Genomic DNA, 25,441 nt, shown 5'->3' on the forward strand with positions numbered 1-25,441 from the left:
AAGCCCTGTTTTTGCACTGCCACCTCAAGGTTTAAGACTGGGCTGTAACCCTACTATGACAGAAGATTTTTGCATGCCTTTATATGCTCCAAATGGTAAAAAGGAAATCAAACTCACCCTTCCTGAAATGGTTTTGATCGGTTTTGAACTGAGAGGTTCAAAATCCACTCCAATGTACCCTTCCATGGCGCCAAGAAGGTTCATGGTGAGACAGTGAGATGAGTTAAGCTTTGGAATAGCTTTTTCCCACCAGTGGCTCTGATACCACCCAGGAATGATCCACTGATATTTAGGGCCAAACATCTTTTCATTAAATGCCTACAGTGGAAACATATAAGAGGGGAGAAAGAGTTACAACATATATAAAAATCTTGTAGAGGTTTAAATAATCTCAGCTATGGTAGCCACTCCTTAAAAATAAACACCGTTCTTGGGGGGAAATGAACCTAAAGGAACACACACATTTTAACAAGGGAGACCCTAAATATATACTTATACATACCGTATTTTTTGCTCTATAAGACTCACTTTTTCCCTCCTAAAAAGTAAGGGGAAATGTGTGTGCGTCTTATGGAGTGAGTGCAGGCTGCACAGCTATCCCAGAAGCCAGAACAGCAAGAGGTATTGCTGCTTTCGCTGCGCAGCAATCCCTCTTGCTGTTCTGGTTTCTGAGATTCAGAATATATTTTTTCTTGTTTTCCTCCTCCAAAAACTAGGTGCGTCTTATGGTCTGGTGCGTCTTATAGAGCGAAAAATACGGTAACTTAGAATCTGTACTGGATACACAAGAAGATGCCATCAACTGAAGACTGCTATAATACAAACAACTTCATAATTAATATGCCTAATGCAGAAGCATTAAGAGCTTCTATATATAGGCTTGATGGCCAAAAAGTAAACAAGAAGGAATGGGGCTCCAAAGTGAGAAAAAGACCAAGACTGAAAGTCTGCTCCTTCTCAGTCACTCAAGCTGAGCCATATGGATAAAGATGGTTGTTAGCTGGGATCTGGAATACTCTCCCCTCCCACAGCATGTGGTAGGGATTGTCTGGATGACAAGGAATGTTGGGAGGTAGCATCTGGGGAACCACCTGGGGAAGCCTCAGAAGAGGGAGGCTCAGAGCCCGGGGAGTGCTGGTGGGACCCTGAGGACAGATCCAAGGGTGAAGTGGGGTGGGAGGACGGTTGGATGCTGAAGAAGCTACAGGCTTTAGCAAACAAGAAGAGCCAGGTGCAGAAAGCAGTGCAGACTCTGCAGATGAAGCAGAGGAGGAAGCAGCAGAGTCTGCAGAAGCAGCCCAGGAGCTTGCCATTCCTACTGTACTAAGCTCCCCTCCCCCTTTGCCTCCGAGGACACAGAGGGCTATGCCTGCGGCAGAACAAAGAGCACAGTTCCCCCCCAACATCATAGTTTAAGGCTGCTTGGGAAACTTCTGGCTGAGGAGGAGTCTCAGGGGGGAGAAGAGCGCAGAGGCCTTCAGTCCTGGCAACTGCTTAATGGGAGCAAGTCCGGCTGGGAAGCATTGCCAAGCTGTATGCCATTTACCTAAATAAAGAATTAAATACACTGAGTCTTGTATGCTGAGCTGCATCTGAGCCAGCGCTGACACCATGCCACCCTCTCTCTTGGCATACATAAGAGTTCCCAAGTTATCTCCCATCAGGGCATTGGCCAAACCCAAGTCTGCAGAGATCCCCTCTTTTTCTCCCTCTCTTTTTCTTTACTTACACAGCAGAATACTTTTGCCGCCATTTCCTCATTGAACTGGCCAAGGATAATTCGGACATCATTTCCCTGCAGAATACAATAAAAAGTGACGTATTAATGAAATCACCACCTTCTCCTCCTCTCACAGATCACAGGTGTGAGATAATTAGTAATTATTTAATAATAATTAGTAATTGTTTTTTATTGCCACCAGCTCATATACCATTAACAATACATAAGGCACCGTAAAAAGCCTGAAATGACTAGCTCATCAAGAAAGCTTAAACAGCCACGTAGGCCTGCTCACATAAAATGGCTTTCAAAAGACACCTGAAAATAAAAAAGTGAGGATAACTGCCGAATCTTTGCTGGAAGACTTTCACAACACAGGACTCACAACACTAAAAGCCTGACTTCTGGCAAAAGCCAATCAGGGTTCTGTAACATGGGGGGCAACCAACAGTGCTTTTTCAGATGAGTCTATTAATTAAGCTGAGGTCCAAAGGCTTATGTGGTCCATACAGCATCCTTTATAATGCCTTATATTACTGAAATGCTCTTTGTTTATAGAAAAAATTAATTGGTGTTTCATATTTTACACCAACAAGCACCTCCTGGGTAGTCTAGGATTCAGATATCACCAGAAGTGGCACCATGTGTTGAGGTAGAACCACAACCAATCAGCACCAGATTCACTGCTGCTTAAGCTGGACGGGGGTTGGGGAGCAATGAGTTTGGGGCTGTATGGCTGCACCAGTGGAGCAACGAGATTCAGCCCACCAGTGCAACAATGTGGACTATATATGTATGCTTTTCACTCGCAACAAAGGCTCATTAGTCCTAGGTATAAATATTTTTAATCTCCCACCAAATCACAATCCAGTTGGGATTCTAACCCAGTCAAGTCACAAGACTTAACAGGCGTCAGACCCTTGGAAGGATTTCAAAACCTTCAAAAGATGTTTCAGAGGCACCAAGGCAATTCATGGGAACAGGGCTTTAGGATTAGCTTTCTTGCTATCCCCACAGGGGATCAAATGCTTATCACAATTTTACTGATAAATCATTAATTTATTTATTTGTTAAAACTATTAATAATCTGTCCTTCACTGGGAGATGCTAGGCAGCAGATACACACAAACCAAACCCAAAATTAAACAGTAAAATAAAAATACTGTAAAAAAAATAATACAGAATTCAGTTACAACTAAAAACCAGCAGCAGAAACAAAACTTCAGCTACCCAATGCACATCCCCTCTTGCGGAAAGCCTAAGCGAAGAGGTGTGACTTCACCTGCCAAGGAAAATGGCACCAATGTCATGGTAAGAAACACCTCAGAGGGGAGGAGATAGTGAAACTGAATAGGTCGAATTCTGAGCAGTGTCTGGTATAGCCAAGTTCACTCTTAAAAGAAGATACAGAAAGGGCAAAATGGAAATATTTTGAAATGCCAAGACATTGCTGAGTGCAAAAGTATCTTTGCACTGCTTTTGGGGGGTGTTTTTTTAGAGATTACTTGTTGCTCATGTGGATAGTGTGCAAAGCACCCATCCTTTATTTTACTAAACTTTATTATTATTATTATTATCAAAATGTTTCAAAAATGTCTGCAGGCACAAGGGAGTGGAAAACACGGACACAGTGCAGGGGCTGCCATTGACGGTCTCTTCAAAATGATCACTTTTGTATTTTCATCAGTGCTGGCTATCCTCCTTGGGAACGAGTCTGGTTTTTCTAGGAGACAGCTTGGGAAAAACCCTGAATAATGAATTTCAGCAGAGACCAAAAATTAAAGTGCAAAGGGTAATGACAGCTCAATAACAATGTCTCAAAATCTCTAGAAAGCTTCAAGCAATGGTTTTGTTTTGTTTTCTTTGTAATAGTACTGCCATCACCATCTTTTTGCTGCCCATGGCAGCTTTCGTGTGCCAGCACCCACGACACTTTTATCAAGATTTGCGTACCAGTACCTCAATTTTTACTAAAGAAAGTCCTGGTATATACACACAAAAAGGTGGCAGTCTTTGGTTTCCATTGTTAAATTTCTCCATCCATTACCTGTGCAAATTAAGTTCAGGGCGCTTGATTAGAAAGTAAAAATAATTAAAAATAAAAATATTAAAAATATTAATATTTTTAATATTAAAAATATTAAAAATAAAATAAAAACAAAAATCAAGATATCAAGGACTGAATTTTTGACACTAGAATGAATTACTTTAAAAAAAACCACTCTGTATGGTCACTGAAAAACATGCATTTCATCATATTTTTGAGAAGCACACACTGCCCCTAATGCATTAATGTCTGGTTTTGCTGAGGAGACCAGAATATAAAAAGATAGAAAGATGGGCATTAAGAATTTAGATGTGTATGCCCTACTTTTTATCTGCAGCAATTCACACAGAAGGTATGAAGTGTCAATCAACTGGAATAGCATCTGCTTCCTAGCAGGGAACCTTTATCTCCTACTACTTTTGGTCAGTCCTGAAGGGCTAATGTAATAAACATGAAAATTATAATCTACTGTTCAGCATCTAGGCAGCATACATCATAAAGAGAGATAATGGCAGAGATGCGGGCAAGACCAACAGCAGAGCGAAAATCTCACGCACAGAAGGCTGCATTCAACTAAAGCAAATAACATAAGTTCATTTATTTCCAGTGGCTTTACTCTGATTATTAGCTAGTTGGATACTAGAGGGGGGGAAACATTAATAAAGTTAACAAATCACACAAGTGCAATCACCCATGTTTAGTTTTCTCGTGCAAAGTGGGGTTTTACTGTTGCTTCCTGTGGAAAGGGGGAAATAGTTCGCACACTGGTACGTGGGTCAAAGTCCACATGCATTCACCGCTAGGCTCATCTTGCCCCACATGTGCACACATTCATCACAGCATGTATATGTTGGATACATATTATCACACACAGAGAATCATAGAATTGGACGGGACCACAAGTCCAGCCCCCTGCAATGCAGGAATCTTTTGCCCAACATGGGGCTTGAACCCACAAGCCTGAAACTAAAAGTCTCATGCTTTACCGACTAAGCCACTTACCGTATTTTTTGCTCTATAAGACGCACCTAGTTTTAGAGGAGGAGAACAAGAAAAAAAATATTCTCTTCCTCTCTGTGCAGCGCCCCTTCAGCGAAGCGGCAGGAGAAACGGAGCCCCTTTCATGTCTCCTCCCGCTTCTCTGAAGGGGCGCTGCACAGAGAGGGAAAGCTGCGCAGCGCCTCTCCAGCGAAGCGAAGCCAGGAGAGCAAGAGGGATTGGTGCGCACTGATCCCTCTTGCTCTCCTGGCTTCAGGGATAGCCGCCCAAAGCATCCGGAGCGCAGCGGGAGCGCTCCCGCTGCCTCTCTGGAGGCTTCGCATTGCTTTTGCTGAAGCCATGGAGCCTGCATTCGCTCCATAAGACGCACACACATTTCCCCTTACTTTTTAGGAGGAGGAAAGTGCGTCTTATAGAGCAAAAAATACGGTACTTTATAAGGTAGAACCAGCTCACATTTCTGGCACATGTGTTTATATGTTAGGCCAATACTATAAAGCAAGGACCAATGAGTTTCCCACTTTTGCCAAAAATGTGAAATTTATCAATGAACTCATAGATATTTCCCTCCCTTAGATAGCAGCAGGAGCCCTATGCCTAAATGGCACTCTATATTACAAATGACTAACTTAGTTCTGTTAATTTTAGCAGGTCTTCTTTGTGTAAGACCAGCATTAGATACATCCCTATTTTTTTCCTATTTGGTATTCAGTTGGTAACTTAGACGTACACTTTTCGAAAGAACGAACGTAAGGGTGAGAGACTGCAGCATTCACAGCTTTTCTACTTTGCTCCATCTGACTCTGCTAGTGCATTTTAAAATGAGCCATAACTGCTTTTAATGCATTCAATATAATATTACCTCCAATATTAATTCTTGCACCATTACAATACAGTATCCTATACAATACAATTTACTTCTTTATTACAAACAGCACTGCATGGATAATTTATCAGCGAAATGCCAACTCTATTGCTAATGATTATTTTCTTTCCTACTGCCCAGTTTGCTTCTTAATAATAGCTGCACCCACCTTGAGTTTTTTGACACTTGTGCAGGGATCATTAGAGAAACTCTCTGTGTCTGAGATTTCAATATCTTCCCCATACAGGACACCAGTTAGATCATTCCGTACCTGTTGCAGGTTGGGGAAAAAAGGAAAAATGAATTCATTGGTACCCACCACTGAAAACGCCACTGTCTCGCAACACCATAGCATGATTCAAACAGATGCCAAGTTAGTCACCCTACCGTACAGGTGTTATATTAAATCATATGGAGTGTAGGAGTGGGGATTTCCTGACAAGCATTCCAGGTTTGAGACTGTAATATCTGCTACACTGAAAATAACATGCTATGCTGTTACAGACAAGCCAGTCCATTCAAGAAAGCAGATCCTCTTTAATCTGCAAGACCCTGATTGACGCCTAAAACCTAAACACAATTCTTGAACCCCTGAAATGCAACATGAAGCTGGATATTACAGTGTGAACATTCTTTCTAAAGTTTCCTCACATTTTCTAATACATCCAAACGGATGCCAATACTTCCTTTTCTGTTGTATGCATGTATAGCACCATGAGCAATCTTCTCACTAAATACACAGATGCATTCTTTTTAAATTAGCAACAATAATAAAATAAACTGGAAGTCAAAGAGAGTATAAACTACTTGTAATGGTGCAGTTCAAGCCTTGCGACTCAAAACTGTGAATGTATTTATTTATTTTATAAAAGCACAGAATCACAACAGAAGAAATAAAATAATTTGTATTGTTCAGAAATTTCATTATACAATCTCACACACACGTTTACATAAATGTAGGTAGTGTCCCTTCCCTTAAACGCAAAAGCAGAAAGAAATGCACTTTGCACCCTGTTAGCTGGCATTTGATGGAAGTTGATATTGACATGTGAACCCTGACCATCTCAGGAAAAAAATTTGAATGTCCAAAAACCTCAGATGTAAGCCAGTGAATGTTAATAATAATAATATCAGTATTCACTTGGATGTCTGGAAACAGTGAAATATGCCGCTGTTTGGGGCCATTCACAAAATTTCTCTGGGATTATTAGCACCCAAACATCAATACAGTGGTACTTCAGGTTACATACACTTCAGGTTACAGACACTTCAGGTTACAGACTCCGCTAACCCAGAAATAGTGCTTCAGGTTAAGAACTTTGCTTCAGGATGAGAACAGAAATTGTGCTCCGGCGGCGCGGCAGCAGCAGGAGGCCCCATTAGCTAAAGTGGTGCTTCAGGTTAAGAACAGTTTCAAGTTAAGTATAGACCTCCGGAACGAATTAAGTACTTAACTTGAGGTACCACTGTATTGAATTTCTGAGATCCACTTTCTCCAGGGTCCCAATTCCATGACATGACTCCCAATCTAACAGCAGTGAATAAAACCTCTATTTTCCTGTCAACATGCAAGAAGGGCAATCAGGAGCTTTGACAATCAACAGCGGAGTAACCAACCCTCCCTTTCAAAGAACTTACTGGCATATTTCCCACATAAACAAAACCACCTTATAGTCCAAGGTATGGCAATCGATTGGCGGTTTGAATCCCCGTGGCTGGGTGAGCCCCCGTCGTTCGGTCCCAGCTCCTGCCCACCTAGCAGTTCGAAAGCACCCCTAAGTGCAAGTAGATAAATAGGTACCGCTTTATAGCGGGAAGGTAAACGGCGTTTCCGTGTGCTGCGCTGGTGCTGGCTCGCCAGAGCAGCTTCGTCACGCTGGCCATGTGACCCGGAAGTGTCTTTGGACAGTGCTGGCTCCTGGCCTCTTAAGCGAGATGAGCGCGCAACCCTAGAGTCTGACACGACTGGCCCATATGGGCCGGGGTACCTTTACCTTTACCTATGGCAATGACACACTTTTATTACTAGGGAAGTAGCAGCAGGAAAAAAACTAATTAATTTGTTGGAATGCGCTGCAATGCAAAAGAAGTATTTCCATCATTTCTTCAATAAAGGATCAAAGACTCAGCTTTGGAACAAAAGAAAAATTAAGTCCACAGTCAACCAGCTAGACAGTAAAGATGTTATGTGTTCTGAAAACAATGACAAGAAAATTGGAGACAGAAGCATTTGCAAAATGCAGAAAGAGCAAAGAGCAGCTGCTAGAGCTTTGACAAACTGGACAGAATCAAAATAATATTTTGAAGAAAAGGGACAGGACAAGACTAGAAGTGAGAGGCCATAAACGCAAGTATCAATTCTAATATTTTTTTCATTCTAAAAACATTCTAGGGCCCTGGCATACCAGCCTCCACTGCAATGTCAAGTGCTTATTGGAAAACAAGCAAATGTCTGCTTAGCTAACATGCCTATAATAGTACAATCTGTGCACAGCTCTGTTCCAGTATTTCCACTGTTGCAGAATCAGTTCTATTCATCACTACTGAAATCTGGTCTCCAACTCATACTGGATCCAAAAAGCTACAAAATGACATTAGCATACAATGGCAAATTCATGATAGACCCTGCTGCCACTGCCACCCCCACAAAACTGACAGGGAGCTTTCTGACACCACTCTCTAAGCGACTACCAGAAAGTCAGCCTAAAAACAGAATAACAGCCTCAAAACACACCCTTGTCCATTGTGAGGATTCTAAGCTATGGAACAATCTGCTCCCCCAGTCATGCTAGTTCATGCAACCACAACTTCTGAATGCGTATTTTTCAGGTAACTGGTGCTCAGAATCAATGTGTGACCCATCAAAGCACTATAACACCTGGGAAACAAGGATGCCTGGAAGTTGTTTTCATGATCCTCACAGTATTGTTGGGTTTGGGCTTGGGTTGGAAGGCTCTGATGCTGGAGGAGGAAGAGGAGGAGGAAGAAACAGAAGGGAGATGGTGGGAACCTAGGTTGGAGCTGGGTCACCTCCCTTTTCAACCCCCAAATTCAGCTGCTTTGGAAGGAGGAGGTGGGTTGTCGCCTCTCCCCTCTGTCCTTTCTGTGGAGCAGAGACCTCAGTGGAGGCTGGGAAGAGCTTTGATCAGTTGAGGAGGGAAGATGAACAGAAGATGGCCATGACTAAACAAGACCCAAAACAGGAGGGTGCAGCCTTGTCCCCTACAAGTAGGTGCTGCCTTCACAGATGGGAGAGCACACATGCAATCTTGACATTCCCAAAAGGCAAGAGAGTATATCACAAGTGAACATGCCCTGTCTTTAAAAGCTGGTGGAAGGGGTGGTGAAACTTCTTGGGACATCTTCATTGCTTCCATCTGTTTCTGAACTTCTAACTCTTCTCCAGAACTCCTGTATCATGACTCCTCCTGACCTGTTACTTGCCTGATTAAGAACGTTTCTGACTTACAAGGAAGAGCCTCTGTCTGTGTGCTTTGGGTGGGAGATAGGACATCCTACCATAGCTGGAGAAGTGTCCCTTATTGTGAGAGATGAAAACAGCAGCTTCTCCTCCAACACCAAATAGTTCTAAAGGCTTACGCGCTCTTTGCAAACGAAAGCTCCAGATAGTCACCACAAAGAGGATTCAGGTTTTGCTAACTGCAGGATAGTCATTAACCACATTATCTCTTACGTGGTTTCTCAATTAAAATTATTTATCAGTTATTATTAATTCAGTTTTGTGTGCCATATATATATATATAGATATACATACATACGCACGCCAGCCTAGCAGGACCATCATTTCTGCACCTAGTAAGCTTGCCAAAGGGGCATGGCTCTAATAGAAGTTACATACGTATAATGAATGGTGATAAAATGTCTCACTTGTTTTTTTTTTTTGTTTTTTTTAATAAGATAATTATTAGGGTTTTACAAAAAACAGAAATTCACAGAATAAAAGAAAAACATAGAAAAAGAAAAATACAAAGAATACAAAGATACATAGAAAAGAAAAGAAAAAAAAAGAAAATACCAAATACCAAAAAGCAAATCCATTTTTTGATATCTTTAAGCTCATTTGCTTGTTTCCTTGACCTCCTCACACCTCCCCTTTTTGTATTCCCATTTACATAATCAATTCAGCAAATCCTTACCCTCTTTCATTAATCTTCGCTCTATATCATAACATATTATAACTCTATATTTTCATCCATTTATCAATTCATTTTTGCATATTCTTATTAACTTTAGTTGCTGAATACCACTTATTGCCAATCCGAACATAATTTTAGCATTCATTAATTTTACAATATTTCTGAAGATAGTCTTTAAATTTCTTCCAGTCTTCTTCCACCACCTCTTCTCCCAAGTCTCGGATTCTGCCAGTCATTTCCGCCAATTCCATATAGTCCATCATCTTCATCTGCCACTCTTCCAGGGTGGGTAGATCTTGTGTCTTCCAATACTTTGCAATAAGTATTCTTGCTGCTGTTGTTGCATACATAAAGAAAGTTCTGTCCTTCTTTGGCACCGATTGGCCGACAATGCCCAGAAGGAAGGCCTCTGGTTTCTTCAAAAATGTCTCACTTGTTTGGGGGACATGAATGGAGTGGTGTCTACAAATATGGACAAGGCACAGAGACAGGTAGTTACCAAGGATGGTAGACTACCAAAAACTTTTTTTGATATGACTGACAATATGGATTTAGCTGACATCTGGAGAATGAAGAACCCTCTGGGAAGAGAGGGAACTTTCTTCTCTGAGGCCAAAATGACATGGACAAGAATTGACCAAATTTGGGTAACTAGAGGGCTGGCTCCAAAGATCAGAAAAGTGGAAATTTGCCCTAAAACTTGCTCCGACCACAATGCTGTGAAGATGGAAATGAAACTAACACCAATTGGTTCCTTTAGATGGAGTATGAATGACACTTTGTTTAGGAACGAAGAAGTGACTAAGAAGGCCCGAAAAACCTTGAGAGATTATTTTGAGATAAATATGAACACCACTGTTGAAAAAAGAGTAATCTGGGACGCAAGCAAAGCGGTTATGAGAGGGTTTCTGATACAACAGAATGCAATTAAGAAGAGAGCTCAAAATGAGAAAAAAGACAAAATTCTGGAAAAAATAAAGGAAGGAGAGAATAAACTGAGAGTGAAACCAAAGTCGCAGGAGATCCTGAAAGAGATAAAGTTATATCAATTACAATATATGAAACTGATGAACCAGGAAATAGAATGGAAAATTAAACAGATGAGACAAAAGACATTTGAATCGGCAAATAAATGCGGAAAACTGCTGGCTTGGCAAATGAAAAAAAGACAAAAACTTAATACCATTACGAATTTGGAAGTGGAAGGAAAGAATATACAGAATCCAGTGGAGATTAGAAAGTGCTTCCAGAGGTACTTTAAACAATTATATACACAGGAGACGCAGAAAGAAATGGACATTGACCGATTTTTGGAAACAAATGGATTACAAAAAATCTCTCAAGAAAACAAGTTAATGTTGAATTACAAAATAACGGAGCAGGAGGTAGAAGGGGCCATTCAGAACATGCAATTAGGTAAATCCCCAGGACTGGATGGTTTGACTTCAAGATATTATAGATCTCTGAAAGAATGGTTAGTACAACCTTTAAAGGAAGTCTGTAATGAAATATTGGAAGGGAAAAGGGCACCAGAGTCGTGGAAGGAAGCTTATATTACACTTATACCGAAAACAGAGTCTGAGAAGACACAGCTTAAGAACTACTGCCCCATATCTTTGCTTAATGTGGATTATAAAATTTTTGCAGATATTTTGGCTAAAAGACTAAAAAAGGTACTAGTAGAAGAAATTCATAAAGATCAAGCGGGCTTTCTCCCGGGCAGACACTTGTCTGACAATACGAGGAACATAATTAACATTCTAGAAAAACTACAAGTGAATATTAATACTAAAGCAGTTCTGATATTTGCGGACGCGGAGAAAGCCTTTGACAACATTTCTTGGAGTTTTATGAAGAAGAATTTACAGGGGATGGGGGTTGGTCAAGGTTTTGGAAATGGTATAGGTGCAATTTACTCAGAACAAAAGGCCAAATTAATTGTGAATAATGTAGTGACAGAAGAATTTAAGATAGAGAAAGGAACACGACAAGGGTGCCCAATCTCTCCATTGCTTTTTATATCGGTCCTGGAGGTCCTTTTAAACATGATTAGAAGGGACCAATTGGTTAAAGGTATACAAGTCGGAGCTAAACAGTACAAATTGAAAGCATTTGCCGATGATTTGGTATTGACATTACAGGAGCCAGAATCTAGTACTAAAAGAGTACTGGAACTAATTCAAGAATTTGGTCAGGTAGCGGGTTTTAAGTTGAACAAGATGAAAACCAAGGTTTTAGAGAAAAATCTAAAAGTGACTGAGAGAGAGAGGTTTCAGAAGGAGTCAGGATTAACACTGGTTAAGAAAGTGAAATACCTAGGGGTTAATATGACTGCTAAGAATGTGAATTTATTTAAGGACAACTATGAAAAATGTTGGATGGAAGTGAAAAAGGATTTAGAAATATGGTCAAATCTGAAGCTATCATTGCTAGGCCGAATTGCTGTGATAAAAATGAATGCACTGCCAAGGATGCTGTTTTTGTTTCAAACATTGCAAATTTTGGATAAAATGGATTGTTTCAAGAAGTGGCAGAGAGATATTTCTAGATTTGTCTGGCAGGGCAAGAAGCCTCGAATAAAATTTAAGATACTAACTGATGCTAAAGAAAGAGGTGGATTTGCCCTGCCAGACTTTAAACTTTATTATGAATCAGCCGCTTTTTGCTGGCTGAGAGAATGGCTGCTTCTTGAAAACACTGATGTGCTGGATCTAGAAGGTTTTAACAATGTATTTGGGTGGCATGCGTATTTGTGGTATGATAAGGTCAAAGCACATAAAGCGTTTAAAAACCATATTGTCAGAAAAGCACTGTTTAATGTTTGGATAAGATATAAGGACTTGCTTGAAAATAAAACCCCAAGGTGGTTGTCACCAATGGAAGCGAAGGCTCAGAAGAAGCTCAATATGGAGGCCAAATGGCCGAAATATTGGGAAATTTTGGAACAAGAGGGAGATAGATTAAAACTACAGAGTTTTGAAAAACTAAAAAATAGAGTGCGAGACTGGCTCCATTATTACCAAATAATGGAGGCATATAATTTGGACAAAAAAATTGGCTTCCAGGTGGAAAAATCAAAATTGGAAACAGAACTGTTAGATCCCAAAATTAAGAATTTGTCAAGAATGTATAACTTGCTGTTGAAATGGAACACTCAGGATGAAACGGTGAAATCAGCTATGATTAAATGGGCACAAGATGTGGGACATAATATTATGATGGCTGACTGGAAACAGTTATGGACCACAGGTATGAAGTTCACGGCATGTAATGCCTTAAGAGAGAATATAATGAAAATGATCTACAGGTGGTACATGACACCAGTCAAGCTTGCAAAAATCTATCATTTGCCCGATAATAAATGTTGGAAATGTAAAGAGACTGAAGGTACATTCTTTCACCTTTGGTGGACATGCCCAAGGATTAAGACTTTCTGGGAGATGATCTATAATGAAATGAAAAAGGTATTTAAATATACCTTTCTGAAGAAACCAGAGGCCTTTCTCCTGGGCATGGTCAGCCAATTGGTGCCAAAGAAGGATAGAACTTTCTTTATGTATGCCACAACAGCAGCAAGAATACTTATTGCAAAGTACTGGAAGACACAAGATTTACCCACCCGGGAAGAATGGCAGATGAAGGTGATGGACTACATGGAACTGGCGGAAATGACTGGCAGAATCCGAGACCAGGGAGAAGAGTCGGTGGAAGAAGATTGGAAGAAATTTAAAGTTTATTTACAGAAACATTGTAAAATTAAGGAATGTTAGAAGGATGTTGGAATGAAGATATGTGGCTTTAGCAGAAATGTTATAAAGGATTAAGTAAAAATAGATTGTTAATTGGTGAAAAGAGGGAAAGTAAAGTTACATTATATTAAGATAAATTATAGGACAAAAATTGGGAAAGATGGAAAGGATTTGCTGAAATAGCTAACTGAACTAGAATACAAAAAAGGGAGGTGTGAGGAGGTCAAGGAAACGGGAAGGTTCGTTGTGTTTTTTAATTGTTCCTATTTTTCTGTTTTTTTCTTTTTTTGTTTTTTCCCCGTTTTTCTTATTATGATGTATTGTACTGTTTTTGTTTAATTTGGTGTTTTCTCTTTTTTCTTTTTGTAACCTTTAAAATTTTAATAAATATTACTTTAAAAAAAATAAAAATAAAATGGCTCACTTGTTGATAACTTACTAGTAATTAGCCTACATTAGCAACACTAATGATTCCATATGCAAACTAAAGCATTTCTCCAACAGCTAATGTTTATACTGCTAGTTCTAAGCTAAAATCCACAATTCCAATAACATTTCTTGTTTCATCATATTATCAGCGACTCCCCAGTGAACCAAAGCTGCATGTAAGTACTGCTAGATAAATCCTTTGTTGCTGGAGTATATATATATATATGTATGTATGAATGGGGGGGAGGGCATAATCCCACCAGATGTTGATCATCAGAGATTCATAATGAATGAGAACTGGACAGAGCAGATGGCTCATATAATCATAAATTTGCTGAGGTTTTCTCCATTAATGATTCCTATGCAAAGTTCTTTTCTTTAAAAAAGAAAGAAAGAAATGTTTTCTGCCAGATTCCTCAATTTTATTGAAGAAATAAATCTAAAACAATGACTCTTTAAAAATGTATACACATCTGAGAGGAAGGGATTATAGTTTCTGGGATTAATAAAGAAGTATGTCAGCAGGAAGGGTGCTTTGAATATAAAATTGTAAGCAAGCGAATTTGTATTTTTGGGCACATGACTTTCTATAATTACAGTGCATGATAAAGGCCTAGAACTATAAGCACTGTCTATTGTCTATACGCAAAGAGCTAAGATATAAAAATAGAAATGCTGGATCAGATTTTTTACTTTATTACAAAAAGAGAGGCACTGACGTCAACAGGATTGCAAAGTAGTGACACAGAATGGCACAGTCGTTGGGCATAGACCCAGGGTGGCAGAGAACACAGTGGTGCCCCAAATGGAAAAGAATCAACAAGAAATATAGAGGGAGCACTGGATTTTTCAAAACCTGTCAGCAGCAAAAGATTACATACAAGAGAAAAGAATCAAATAAAGGGGAGATGGGGGGAATGGATACAATAAAAGATATTTTTACATGTATAGAGACTGAATTAACTAATTTTTATTTTAAAAGAAATCTTAGTTCATCAGTATCAATACAGCACAAAGCCAGACATAGACGTTCTAAGTACAGGGATCAGTTATGAGCTTGGTATTATTCTTTTTATCTGACAAAAAGAGTCTTTGAAGTTTTTTTATCTGTTAACATCTTTGAAGTTCAGGATTCTATTTAAAGAACAACCTGTAAACCAGGCACATAATTTTTTTAAAAAAATCCAGAGTTAATGATTCCAATGTGTGGAGCAAACAGAACACATTGAAAACGGCTTTTGCTTTCACTGCCATTCTTGAAATTAAAATAAGCTGGCATTTGGGGATCCAAACAATGGTGTCTCTGCTTAAACTATACACCGCATGATCCATTATCTACATCCAAGTCCTACAATACAATGATAGTTACTCTGTTCTGCAAGAAAGAATGCACTAAAGGACTTCAGGGATTTCTCAAGCGCCATACACAACCACATGAAGTAGGAAGATACAAATAACAAAGAATTCACAAACCTTATTTTAATTCTTCTAAAAGGTAAAGGTAAATGGACCCCTGACCATCAGGTCCAGTCGTGACCGACTCTGGGGTTGCGGCGCTCATCTCGCTTTACTGGCCGAGGGAGCCGCCGTACAGCTTCCGGGTCATGTGGCCAGCATGACTCAGCCGCTTCTAGTGAAACCAGAGCAGTGCACGGAAACGCCGTTTACCTTCCCGCTGGAGTGGTACCTATTTATCTACTTGCACTTTGACGTGCTTTTGAACTGCTAGGTTGGCAGGAGCAGGGACCGAGCAATGGGAGCTCACCCCATCACGGGGATTCGAACTGATCGGCAAGTCCTAGGCTCTGTGGTTTAACCCACGGCACCACCCACGTCCCTTTTAATTCTCCTGCTTTTCCTTTAAAAAGCTCAAAGCAAATCCCTACTGGCTAACAACCAGGAAGTGACCAGACAATTCACTGGCTGTGCTTTCCCTATAAGAGTGCTTCATCTACAGGAGATACTTAGGAGGGGAAATGTAAAATGACTGATCTAAAAAGCCCCCCTTGACAAGTTGCAAGAACCTAGATGTGGCATAGTGGATATCATGCTGAGTTTGAATGTTTGAAACAGAGTGGCCTAAAGCTCACACAACTGAGGTATTCTGGGGTTAGGGAGCTCCAGCTCTGGCATTCTTGAAAGGAGAGAAAAAGGAAGACACCTTCTGACCCTCCTGAAGGCTCCCTCTTTCTAGGTATGGAGGAGGTGATGTGTTCTGACACCGGCACACGTTGGGAAGAGGAGGGGAGGAGAACCAGGTAGCTCTGACCCTGCCATGCATGGAAAAGGGGAGCCAGTGGGAATCATCTAATCCCAGCTCTCTTCTCGGGAATTCTAACATGCAGTGAGGTACCATATTTTTCGCTCTATAGGATGCACCCGACCATAGGATGCCCCTTGTTTTAGAGGGGGAGAACAAGGGGGGGAAAACCTCCCCTCTCTGCGCAGCGCCCTTCCAGCGAAGCGGCAGGAGGCGCTGCGCAGAGAGGGGGAGAATTTTTTTTCTTGTTGTCCCCCTCTAAAACAAGGTGCGTTCAGTGCGTTCAAGTGCGGCTACCTTGGAAGCCTGGAGAGCGAGAGGGGTCGGTGTGCACTGACCCCTCTCGCTCTCCAGGCTTCAGTGAAGACAACCCGAAGCCTCCGAAGCCTTCCCGCTGCTCCGCGAGCTTGTGGGGCTGGCGGTGGGGGGAAGCGCTGCTTTCCCCCACCACCAGCCCCAAAGAGCAGGTTGGGGCTAGCGGGGGAAGCCCAGGTCCGTCCCCCCCGAGCCCCATGGATCACACATTTGCTCTATAAGACACACAGACATTTCCCCTTAGATTTTAAGAGGAAAAAAGTGTGTCTTATGGAGCGAAAAATACGGTAGTTGCTACATGATGGTGGGGAAGGTAAGAATGGTAATTTGTCTCTAAAGTTCCAGGCTATATGGAAGCAAGAGATGGAAAACAGGACATCTTTGCTTGAAAAATGCCTACCTTCAGCACCATGAACAGCTCCCTAGTTTACAGTCCATGGATCATAATTGCAGTTGAGGTCAAGGAAGTGAATTTATGTAAAATGCTTTGAAATTCTGTAAGATGAAGCTGGATCCAAAAATAAGGTATAGAAACCCATGCAGGAGGAAAGCCACTTGGGTAGTTTGCAGCAAGGAAAAGGATAACCATTCCTTCCATTAGAGATTTCTTCAATTCAAATAGTCTTTCTGGGGGGGGGGTAAGCTTTTCCTGCACACAAAGGATGGTTGGGAGAGCTTAAACATTTTTGCAGGAACTGGTAAGTTCCTGTTGCAGATGTTGTCATCAGTTAAATACTGATTTTAGAACCACAAAGTTCAAAGGGGTTTTTTTAGGGGTTAAAAAAAGGAAAAAATAAGAGTATCATGCCATGGGGTAAATGAGGTAACTGCAAAGTTCTGATGAAGAAAATATTAATTCCCTGATTTCAACTGCAATTGTAATATCTGTACTTGTCAACTAGGGAGCTGGTTTCAAGGCATCTTACATAATTTAATAACTATATTTGTAAACATGTATGTACATATGTGTATGAATATGTGTTTGTGTCAATATCTGAAGTAGGGAAGTAACAGTATTGGAAAACGTTTTCCAATCACCCCTCTCTGGATGTCTCCTTTTCCATTTAAAAATGGGCTATCATGTTATGCAGAAATGATTATATTACACCTAGTGGATTTGGCTGGATTCAGTACAGAATTAGCCATGGCACAATTATTCATGCTCTGGTAACCTCCAGATTTAGACTACTGTACTTTGTTTAATATGGGTCTGCTTTTGAAAATATCCAGGAAACTTAACCTAGTGCAAAATGTAGCTGCCCAGTTGCTAACAGGCTTTGGCTATATCAGCCATATCTCACTAGTTCGTAAAGAGCTTCAATGCGTTAAACCACAGAGCCTAGGACTTGCCGATCGGAAGGTCGGCGGTTCGAATCCCCGCAACGGGGTGAGCTCCCATTGCTCGGTCCCTGCTCCTGCCAACCTAGCAGTTCGAAAGCATGTCAAAGTGCAAGTAGATAAATAGGTACCGCTCCGGCGGAAAGGTAAACGGCGTTTCCATGCGCTGCTCTGGTTCGCCAGAAGTGGCTTAGTCATGCTGGCCACATGACCTGGAAGCTGTACGCCGGCTCCCTCAGCCAATAAAGTGAGATGAGCGCCGCAACCCCAGAGTCGGCCACGACTGGACCTAATGGTCAGGGGTCCCTTTACCTTTATCAGCCATATCTCACTAGTTCGTAAAGAGCTTCCATGCTCACCACCTCATTTCTGGGCACAATCAGAATTGCTGGTGCTCACCTGTAAAGCCCTAAATGGTTAACAATTCATTTGTATTTTATTCTGCTACCCACTTTGACTTTAGGAAAAGTGGGATGGAAATACATAAACAAACAAAAGAAAGAACCACACCTCCTGGCAACTCTCCTCGCAAGGCAGAAAGGAAAGGTTTCGGTTTTTTAAAATGGGGAACATTCTGTAGAATACAATGCTTGTAAAGGAACAATGAGATCTACACAAAACGAATAAGAAGCCGGGGTGCTGGCACATAAGAATTAGAAATGGTTCAAAGAAACTTCTGTGTCAAGCACTGGAGGGAAGCCAAGCATACAGAGCAGACAAAGACATGCTCCAGGAATGCTGTAATGAAAAAAACCCTTCATAAATGCAAAACTATAATTAGACACCCAAAAAGGGAATTTGAAGAGCAGCTTCTTAGACAAAAGGAAAAATGTAAAGTACCTAAAGAAGCAGGAAGTCTGCAGAGTCAAGACTGATTCATTCACCACCAGAGCAGCATGGGGGCTGTTTCTATGTGTCTGGAGCCCCAAGGTATTCCGGCCTCATCTTTAGGAGGATACCAGAATACAGAGCAATTGCCATCACTTTCTTACTCACTCTTAAATAGCACAGGGTTCTCTTGGCTTTTATTTACCTTAATTGTTAAATGATGGGGCTTTTTAAAGGGGCATTGATGGCTAGAAGCTGCTTGCTTAAATGTGCATTGAAGGCTTTGGGTGACTGGTGTCTAAAAGCGACCACTTCCCTGTGGGAAGGAAACAGTCCTGGAAGTTGGAATGTAGTCCACAAAACAGATACAAGACATGAGTTCTGCAAGTGGCTAACAAGGAGGATATCCAGGCGGAAGGGATGTTGGCTCTACGTATGGGCCAAATAACAAGGTAAATTAGAGTGAGGGAGGCACCTTTCCTGTGTGTCAAGGTATGTTTTCAATGTCAGTGATACCAAGCTGGATTGGAAACCCCACAAAGTCGTAGAGTGCTCTGTTTCTGTACTTATCTGTGCGCCAATATAACACGATGTTTTTCTATATAATACTTATGGGTAGAATTCAACATCGCGCTAATACAATTGCTCCATCAGTGCAAGCATTTCTGCTTGTCGGACAGAATGATCGGCCCACTCTCCCCTCACGCACTGTTCTGAGGTGTTCTCCCAACCTGCCAGGGGAGACTTAGGGGAAGAAATGGGGAAGGGTGCAGGGAATGGAGGAAGGAGAGACCATGTTTTGCTAGCAGAAAACCTGGCACTGGATACTGCTAGCACACCTGTTGAACTTCCGCCACCACAGGGTGGCAAGGGTGGGCTGGCTCTGGTGTGTCCCTTAGAGTCTTCTGCACAAGGAAAGTGGAAATACCACTTTTATGGAAATACCACAAAAAGCTACCTCCTGAAAGCCCTGCTTTCCAGGGAGCTGCCAAACAGCATTAAGCTGATCCTCAGAGGAACTGGTGGACCATTTAGGTAGAAAATTAGGATTCGGATTGTTGCTGGTGGTTTAAAACTCTAATAATTCACTACAGAACACACTGCAGATTTACTAACATTTGAACTGTTTTTTAAAGCAATAAATCTAAGAAGCTGTGGCAAATTAACATTTGAATAGTTATTTCCAGGTAGAACGTGTAAATCTAGATTATTATTTTTTAAAAAGAAACCAACTTCAGTGACCATGCTCTAAAGCAGCGATGACAGGCTGGATCTAGCTACACCTTTTCAATTTCCCACCATGGCCCAGACCAATTCTAGATTGGGAGCACTACAGGAAATTTGGGTTCCATGATCACTGCAGATGGCGACAGCAGCCACGAAATTAAAAGACGTCTGCTTCTTGGGAGAAAAGCGATGACAAACCTAGACAGCATCTTAAAAAGCAGAGACATCACCTTGCCAATAAAGGTCTGTATAGTTAAAGCCATGGTTTTCCCAGTAGTGATGTATGGAAGTGAGAGCTGGACCATAAAGAAGGCTGATCGCCGAAGAATTGATGCTTTTGAATTCTGGTGCTGGAGGAGACTCTTGAGAGTCCCATGGACTGCAATAAGATCAAACCTATCCATTCTTAAGGAAATCAGCCCTGAGTGCTCACTGGAAGGACAGATCCTGAAGCTGAGGCTCCAATACTTTGGCCACCTCATGAGAAGAGAAGGCTGCCTGGAAAAGACCCTGATGTTAGGAAAGATTGAGGGCACAAGGAGAAGGGGACGACAGAGGACGAGATGGTTGGACAGTGTTCTCAAAGCTACTCAAAAGAGTTTGACCAAACTGTAGGAGGCAGTGGAAGACAGGAAAGCCTGGCGTGCTCAGTTCCGTGGGGTCACCAAGAGTCAGACACGACTAAATGACTAAACAACAAAAGCTGCTTGGGACAGAGAGAAATATTAAGGGGACCCAAGGCAGGCACCAGCCATAGGCCCTGCTGACAGGTGCCAGGTCCTGATGCTGACCCTGATTTCATACAGCAAGCTGGAGCCTCAGAATCATAAAATCAGAGTTGGAAGGCACCCTGAGGATCATCTAGTCCAAACCCCTGTAATGCAGAAATATGCTGCTGTCCCATATGGGGATCGAACCTGCAACCTGGACGTTATCAGGACCACACTCTAATCAACTTGAGCTATCACAAGGGGATTCACTTGATAGAAAGAAGACTGCAATAGACTGTTCTTCCACTGCAGCAACAGGTTCGTTCTTGAGCGAGCACCTCAGTGAGTACTTACTCATAAGTAATCTGATATATATATATATATATATATATATATATAGTCCAGTAGCACCTTAGAGACCAACTAAGTTTTTTCTTGGTATGAGCTTTCGTGTGCATGCACACTTCTTCAGATACACTGAAACAGAAGTTTCTTTTTCTCTGGTTTCTCTGAGAAACAAGTAGGAGAACACTTCAAACTCCCAGGACATTCTATACAAGATCACAAAGAAGCTGTCATATTACAAAAGAATTTCAGAAATAGACTGGAAAGAGAATTTGCTGAATTACAAATGATTACCAAACTTAAAACCATTTTTGGTTAAAACCATTTTTGGCCATCTCATCCCTTGCTTTTTCCTGTAAGACCAATTGCAGTCGTCAACAGGTTTACCACACCTATCAGCCAATCACCCATTCCCACCAACCTTCTGAGTAATACCCCCTCCCCAACCTCTCACTATATATGAAGGTCTGGTGACTTCTGTTTCAGTGTATCTGAAGAAGTGTGCATGCACATGAAAGCTCATACCCAGAACAACTTAGTTGGTCTCTAAGGTGCTACTGGACAATTTATATTTTTTTAAATTTTTTATATTTCTACTGTGTCAGACCAATACGGCTACCTACCTGAAATAAGTAATTCGGTTGCTGCCCTTTTTAATATACATAGACTGCATGCAAGCTGAAAGTGGCAAAAGAACATACAAAACGGGAGTCTGCCTCTCCATGTCCAGGAAATAAAACATGCCAGTATGACCACAACACAAAGCATGACTTGATTAGATTAGACTAATTAAAAAAGAAAACAAATAAATGCCAACAACTTGACAGCATCTAACTTGCATTATGCCTTCAACTGAAAACACTGGGACACTAAATTCTCAGGGTTCTTTTTCTTTTTCTTTTTGAAGCAATGAGAGGTTAGGTTTTAAAAGAACAGAAGCAGCAAGAGACAAAAGAGAAATAAATCGTTTGACTTCAATTTTAATACGTCCAATATAATTTATTATTTCTTAGACTTTCATTTTCTTGATTATTGCAGTAATCCATCCAGTTGTCTAATAATACTGAAATCAATGAGACTTCATCATTTAACTGCGCAATCAAGACCCGCTGCATTCAATGAAACTCTCTCTCTCTCTCTCTCTCTCTCTCTCTCATTCGTATTGGCTAAAAAGCTCTAGTCCAGAGGCTGCATTTTTTCCCTTCCTTTTGCGTTTTATTCTATTATAATAAAAATGTAATAAAATACAACATATAAAAAAATAAAAGAAGCAATGCAAACGTAGCTAAAAAACCACACAGCATCTAGCACAGTTCCTTTCAATTGCTACAACGGGCAGAAAAACCATTAAGTGGTCCTCCAAGACCCTAAGAAATTTCCAAGTAGTCCATAAGGGAAAGAAATTTGAGACCTTCCGCTCTAGTAAATTCGACAGCATTAGCTCAGTTGAGGGACTGAACTCTAGAATTGCAAGAAATTGAACGTACTTGGTATTATATCAGAGGTGGCTAACTCTGGGCCCCACTATCAAATTTTTCTCCCTCACCTAGACACCCCCCTCCTTTGTGTGGCCCCCAGAAGGTTGACTAAGGTTGAATGTGCCTGTTAAGTTGTGGGTGAACATATCAGACGACACAGCGATCCTTCAAACAGCTCTTCTTTATTCACAGGCCAGAACAGAACTGAACTGAAGGGTTCAGCCAGCCTGCTTATATAGAGCTCCAATACAACGCAACTGTAACACTTTCTGTAACTATCCAATCACTGGACGTCACTTTCAATCCCTTATTTGCATATGTGGACCTGAGTATCCCCCTGCTGGCCCAGGGTGCAAACTTCAGTACATAACAGTGTCCCTCAGTGTAAAAAAGGAAAAGGAAAAGTTGATCAGCTTGTATTATATAGAAAGTTAGATTAAAGAGGCTAAGGCTACAGTTCTACCCTTGACACACCTATTGAATTCAATAGGACTTGCTTCTGATTAGACAGGGTTAGGATTAAGCTATAACTGAGCTATGACTTCTTAAAGCCAAGTCACCTTCTTTTGAGCTTGGTTTCCAGAAAACCTGAGTAAATTCTGCTTTTTCAAGTGTTTTGCATGTTTCCTGGAATGCACTATAAACTCTCACTGACCCTGTCAACACATAACACCTCTGGCTCAGAGATCTGCGGTTGTTGCTGTTTTCTAACCCGGCCAAGTTCAGTATGTTATTGTCAGACAGATCATGCTGCAAGGCTGCAACACAGTTATCTGAGAGTAAGCCCCACTGTGTACTGGAAAACTTACCTCAGAGTAAACATGTATAAGATTGCACTGCACATTACTTAATGCTTCATTGACAAATAGCAATTTTTCAAGCTGCATTATTTTTTGAGTGGGGGGATAGATGAGAACCCTATCCAGACTTTCTCATCATAGATTGAGGCCAACTCTTGAATATAATATCTCAACACTTTCATATTTCACACCCTATTAATGACTAAATGCTATTGTATCTTCTAAAACAAACGTTGAGGCATTACATTATTTTAGAAAGATTTACTTTGGGTCATATGAAGAACATATTATCACTGTATGCCACTAACTCTTTAAAGCTGTACACCACATATTTGATTTGTATTATTTTCTAATACAACATTTACAAAAAAGGGGGGTTAAATTCCAATAATCCGGCCCGATTTAAAGAATGCTTACAATTAAGGCCTGAATAATTAAGATAGGACATGTTGCAATAGACCATAGCTGTCAACGTTTCCCCCTTTTTAAGGGAAATTCCCTGATTCCGAATAGGATTCCACACAAGAAAAGGGAAAAGTTGACAGCTATGCAATAGACATGCACAATGCTGAGGTTAAAATATGATACAGAAAACAGAAATGCACAAAAAAAGTTGGCAACCTTTGTTTTCTAGAAACAAAAGTATCCATTAATATGCATATTTATAACTGTTAATAATAATAATAATAATAATAATAATAATAATAATAATAATTTATTATTTATACCCCGCCCATCTGGCTGGGCCTCCCCAGCCACTCTGGGCGGCTTCCATAAAAACCAAAAATACAGTAAAATATCACACGTTAAAAACTTCCCTGAACAGGGCTGCCTTAAGATGTCTTCTGAATGTCAGGTAGTTGTTTATCGCTTTGACATCTGCTGGGAGGGCGTTCCACAGGGCGGGCGCCACTACCGAGAAGGCCCTCTGCCTGGTTCCCTGTAGCTTTGCTTCTCGCAATGAGGGAACCGCCAGAAGGCCCTCGGCGCTGGACCTCAGCGTCCGGGCAGAATGATGGGGGTGGAGACGCTCCTTCAGGTATACTGGACCGAGGCCGTTTAGGGCTTTAAAGGTCAGCACCAACACTTTGAATTGTGCTCGGAAACGTACTGGGAGCCAATGTAGGTCTTTCAAGACTGGTGTTATATGGTCTCGGCGGCCGCCCCCAGTCACCAGTCTAGCTGCCACATTCTGGATTAGTTGTAGTTTCCGAGTCACCTTCAAAGGTAGCCCCACGTAGAGTGCATTGCAGTAGTCCAAGCGGGAGATAACCAGAGCATGCACCACTCTGGCGAGACAGTCCGCGGGCAGGTAGGGTCTCAGCCTACGTACCAGATGGAGCTGGTAAACAGCTGCCCTGGACACAGATTTGACCTGTGCCTCCATGGACAGCTGTGAGTCCAAAATGACTCCCAGGCTGCGCACCTGGTCCTTCAGGGGCACAGTTACCCCATTCAGGACCAGGGAATCCTCCACACCCGCCCGCCTCCTGTCCCCCAAAAACAGTACTTCTGTCTTGTCAGGGTTCAACCTCAATCTGTTAGCCGCCATCCATCCTCCAACCGCCTCCAGACACTCACACAGGACCTTCACCGCCTTCACTGGTTCTGATTTAAAAGAGAGGTAGAGCTGGGTATCATCTGCATACTGATGAACACCCAGCCCAAACCTCCTGATGATCTCTCCCAGCGGCTGCATGTAAATGTTGAAAAGCATGGGGGAGAGGACAGAACCCTGAGGCACCCCACAAGTGAGAGCCCAGGGGTCTGAACACTCATCCCCCACCACCACTTTCTGAACACGGCCCAGGAGGAAGGAGCGGAACCACTGTATGACAGTGCCCCCAGCTCCCAGCCCCTCAAGACGGTCCAGTAGGATGTTATGGTCGATGGTATCAAACGCCGCTGAGAGATCCAGCAGAACTAGGAAACAGCTCTCACCTTTGTCCCTAGCCCGCCGGAGATCATCAACCAGTGCGACCAAGGCAGTTTCAGTCCCATGATGAGGCCTGAATCCCAATTGGAAGGGATCCAAATGGTCCGCTTCTTCCAGGCGTGCCTGGAGTTGTTCGGCAACCGCTCGCTCAATCACCTTGCCCAAGAATGGAAGATTTGAGACTGGGCGATAGTTGGCCATCGTGGCCGCATCTAAAGATGGTTTTTTAAGAAGCGGT

General features: G+C 41.6%; 1 protein-coding gene across 1 annotated transcript in view; it reads right to left on the reverse strand.

The window, feature by feature from the left end:
- The window catches only part of GABBR2 (gamma-aminobutyric acid type B receptor subunit 2), a 291,693-nt gene that overhangs the window by 176,315 nt on the left and 89,937 nt on the right, over positions 1 to 25,441 (reverse strand). Inside the window, exons 4-6 of the mRNA XM_083624623.1 lie at positions 5,801 to 5,902; positions 1,730 to 1,795; positions 118 to 318 (exon numbers count right to left, since the gene is read on the reverse strand). Of these exons, the coding sequence (XP_083480749.1) occupies positions 118 to 318; positions 1,730 to 1,795; positions 5,801 to 5,902 (369 nt within the window). The remainder of the gene's footprint in view (positions 1 to 117; positions 319 to 1,729; positions 1,796 to 5,800; positions 5,903 to 25,441) is intronic.

This window comes from Podarcis filfolensis (assembly GCF_964270895.1).
Source record: "Podarcis filfolensis genome assembly, chromosome: 7".
In the NCBI taxonomy this organism is placed as follows: domain Eukaryota; kingdom Metazoa; phylum Chordata; class Lepidosauria; order Squamata; family Lacertidae; genus Podarcis; species Podarcis filfolensis.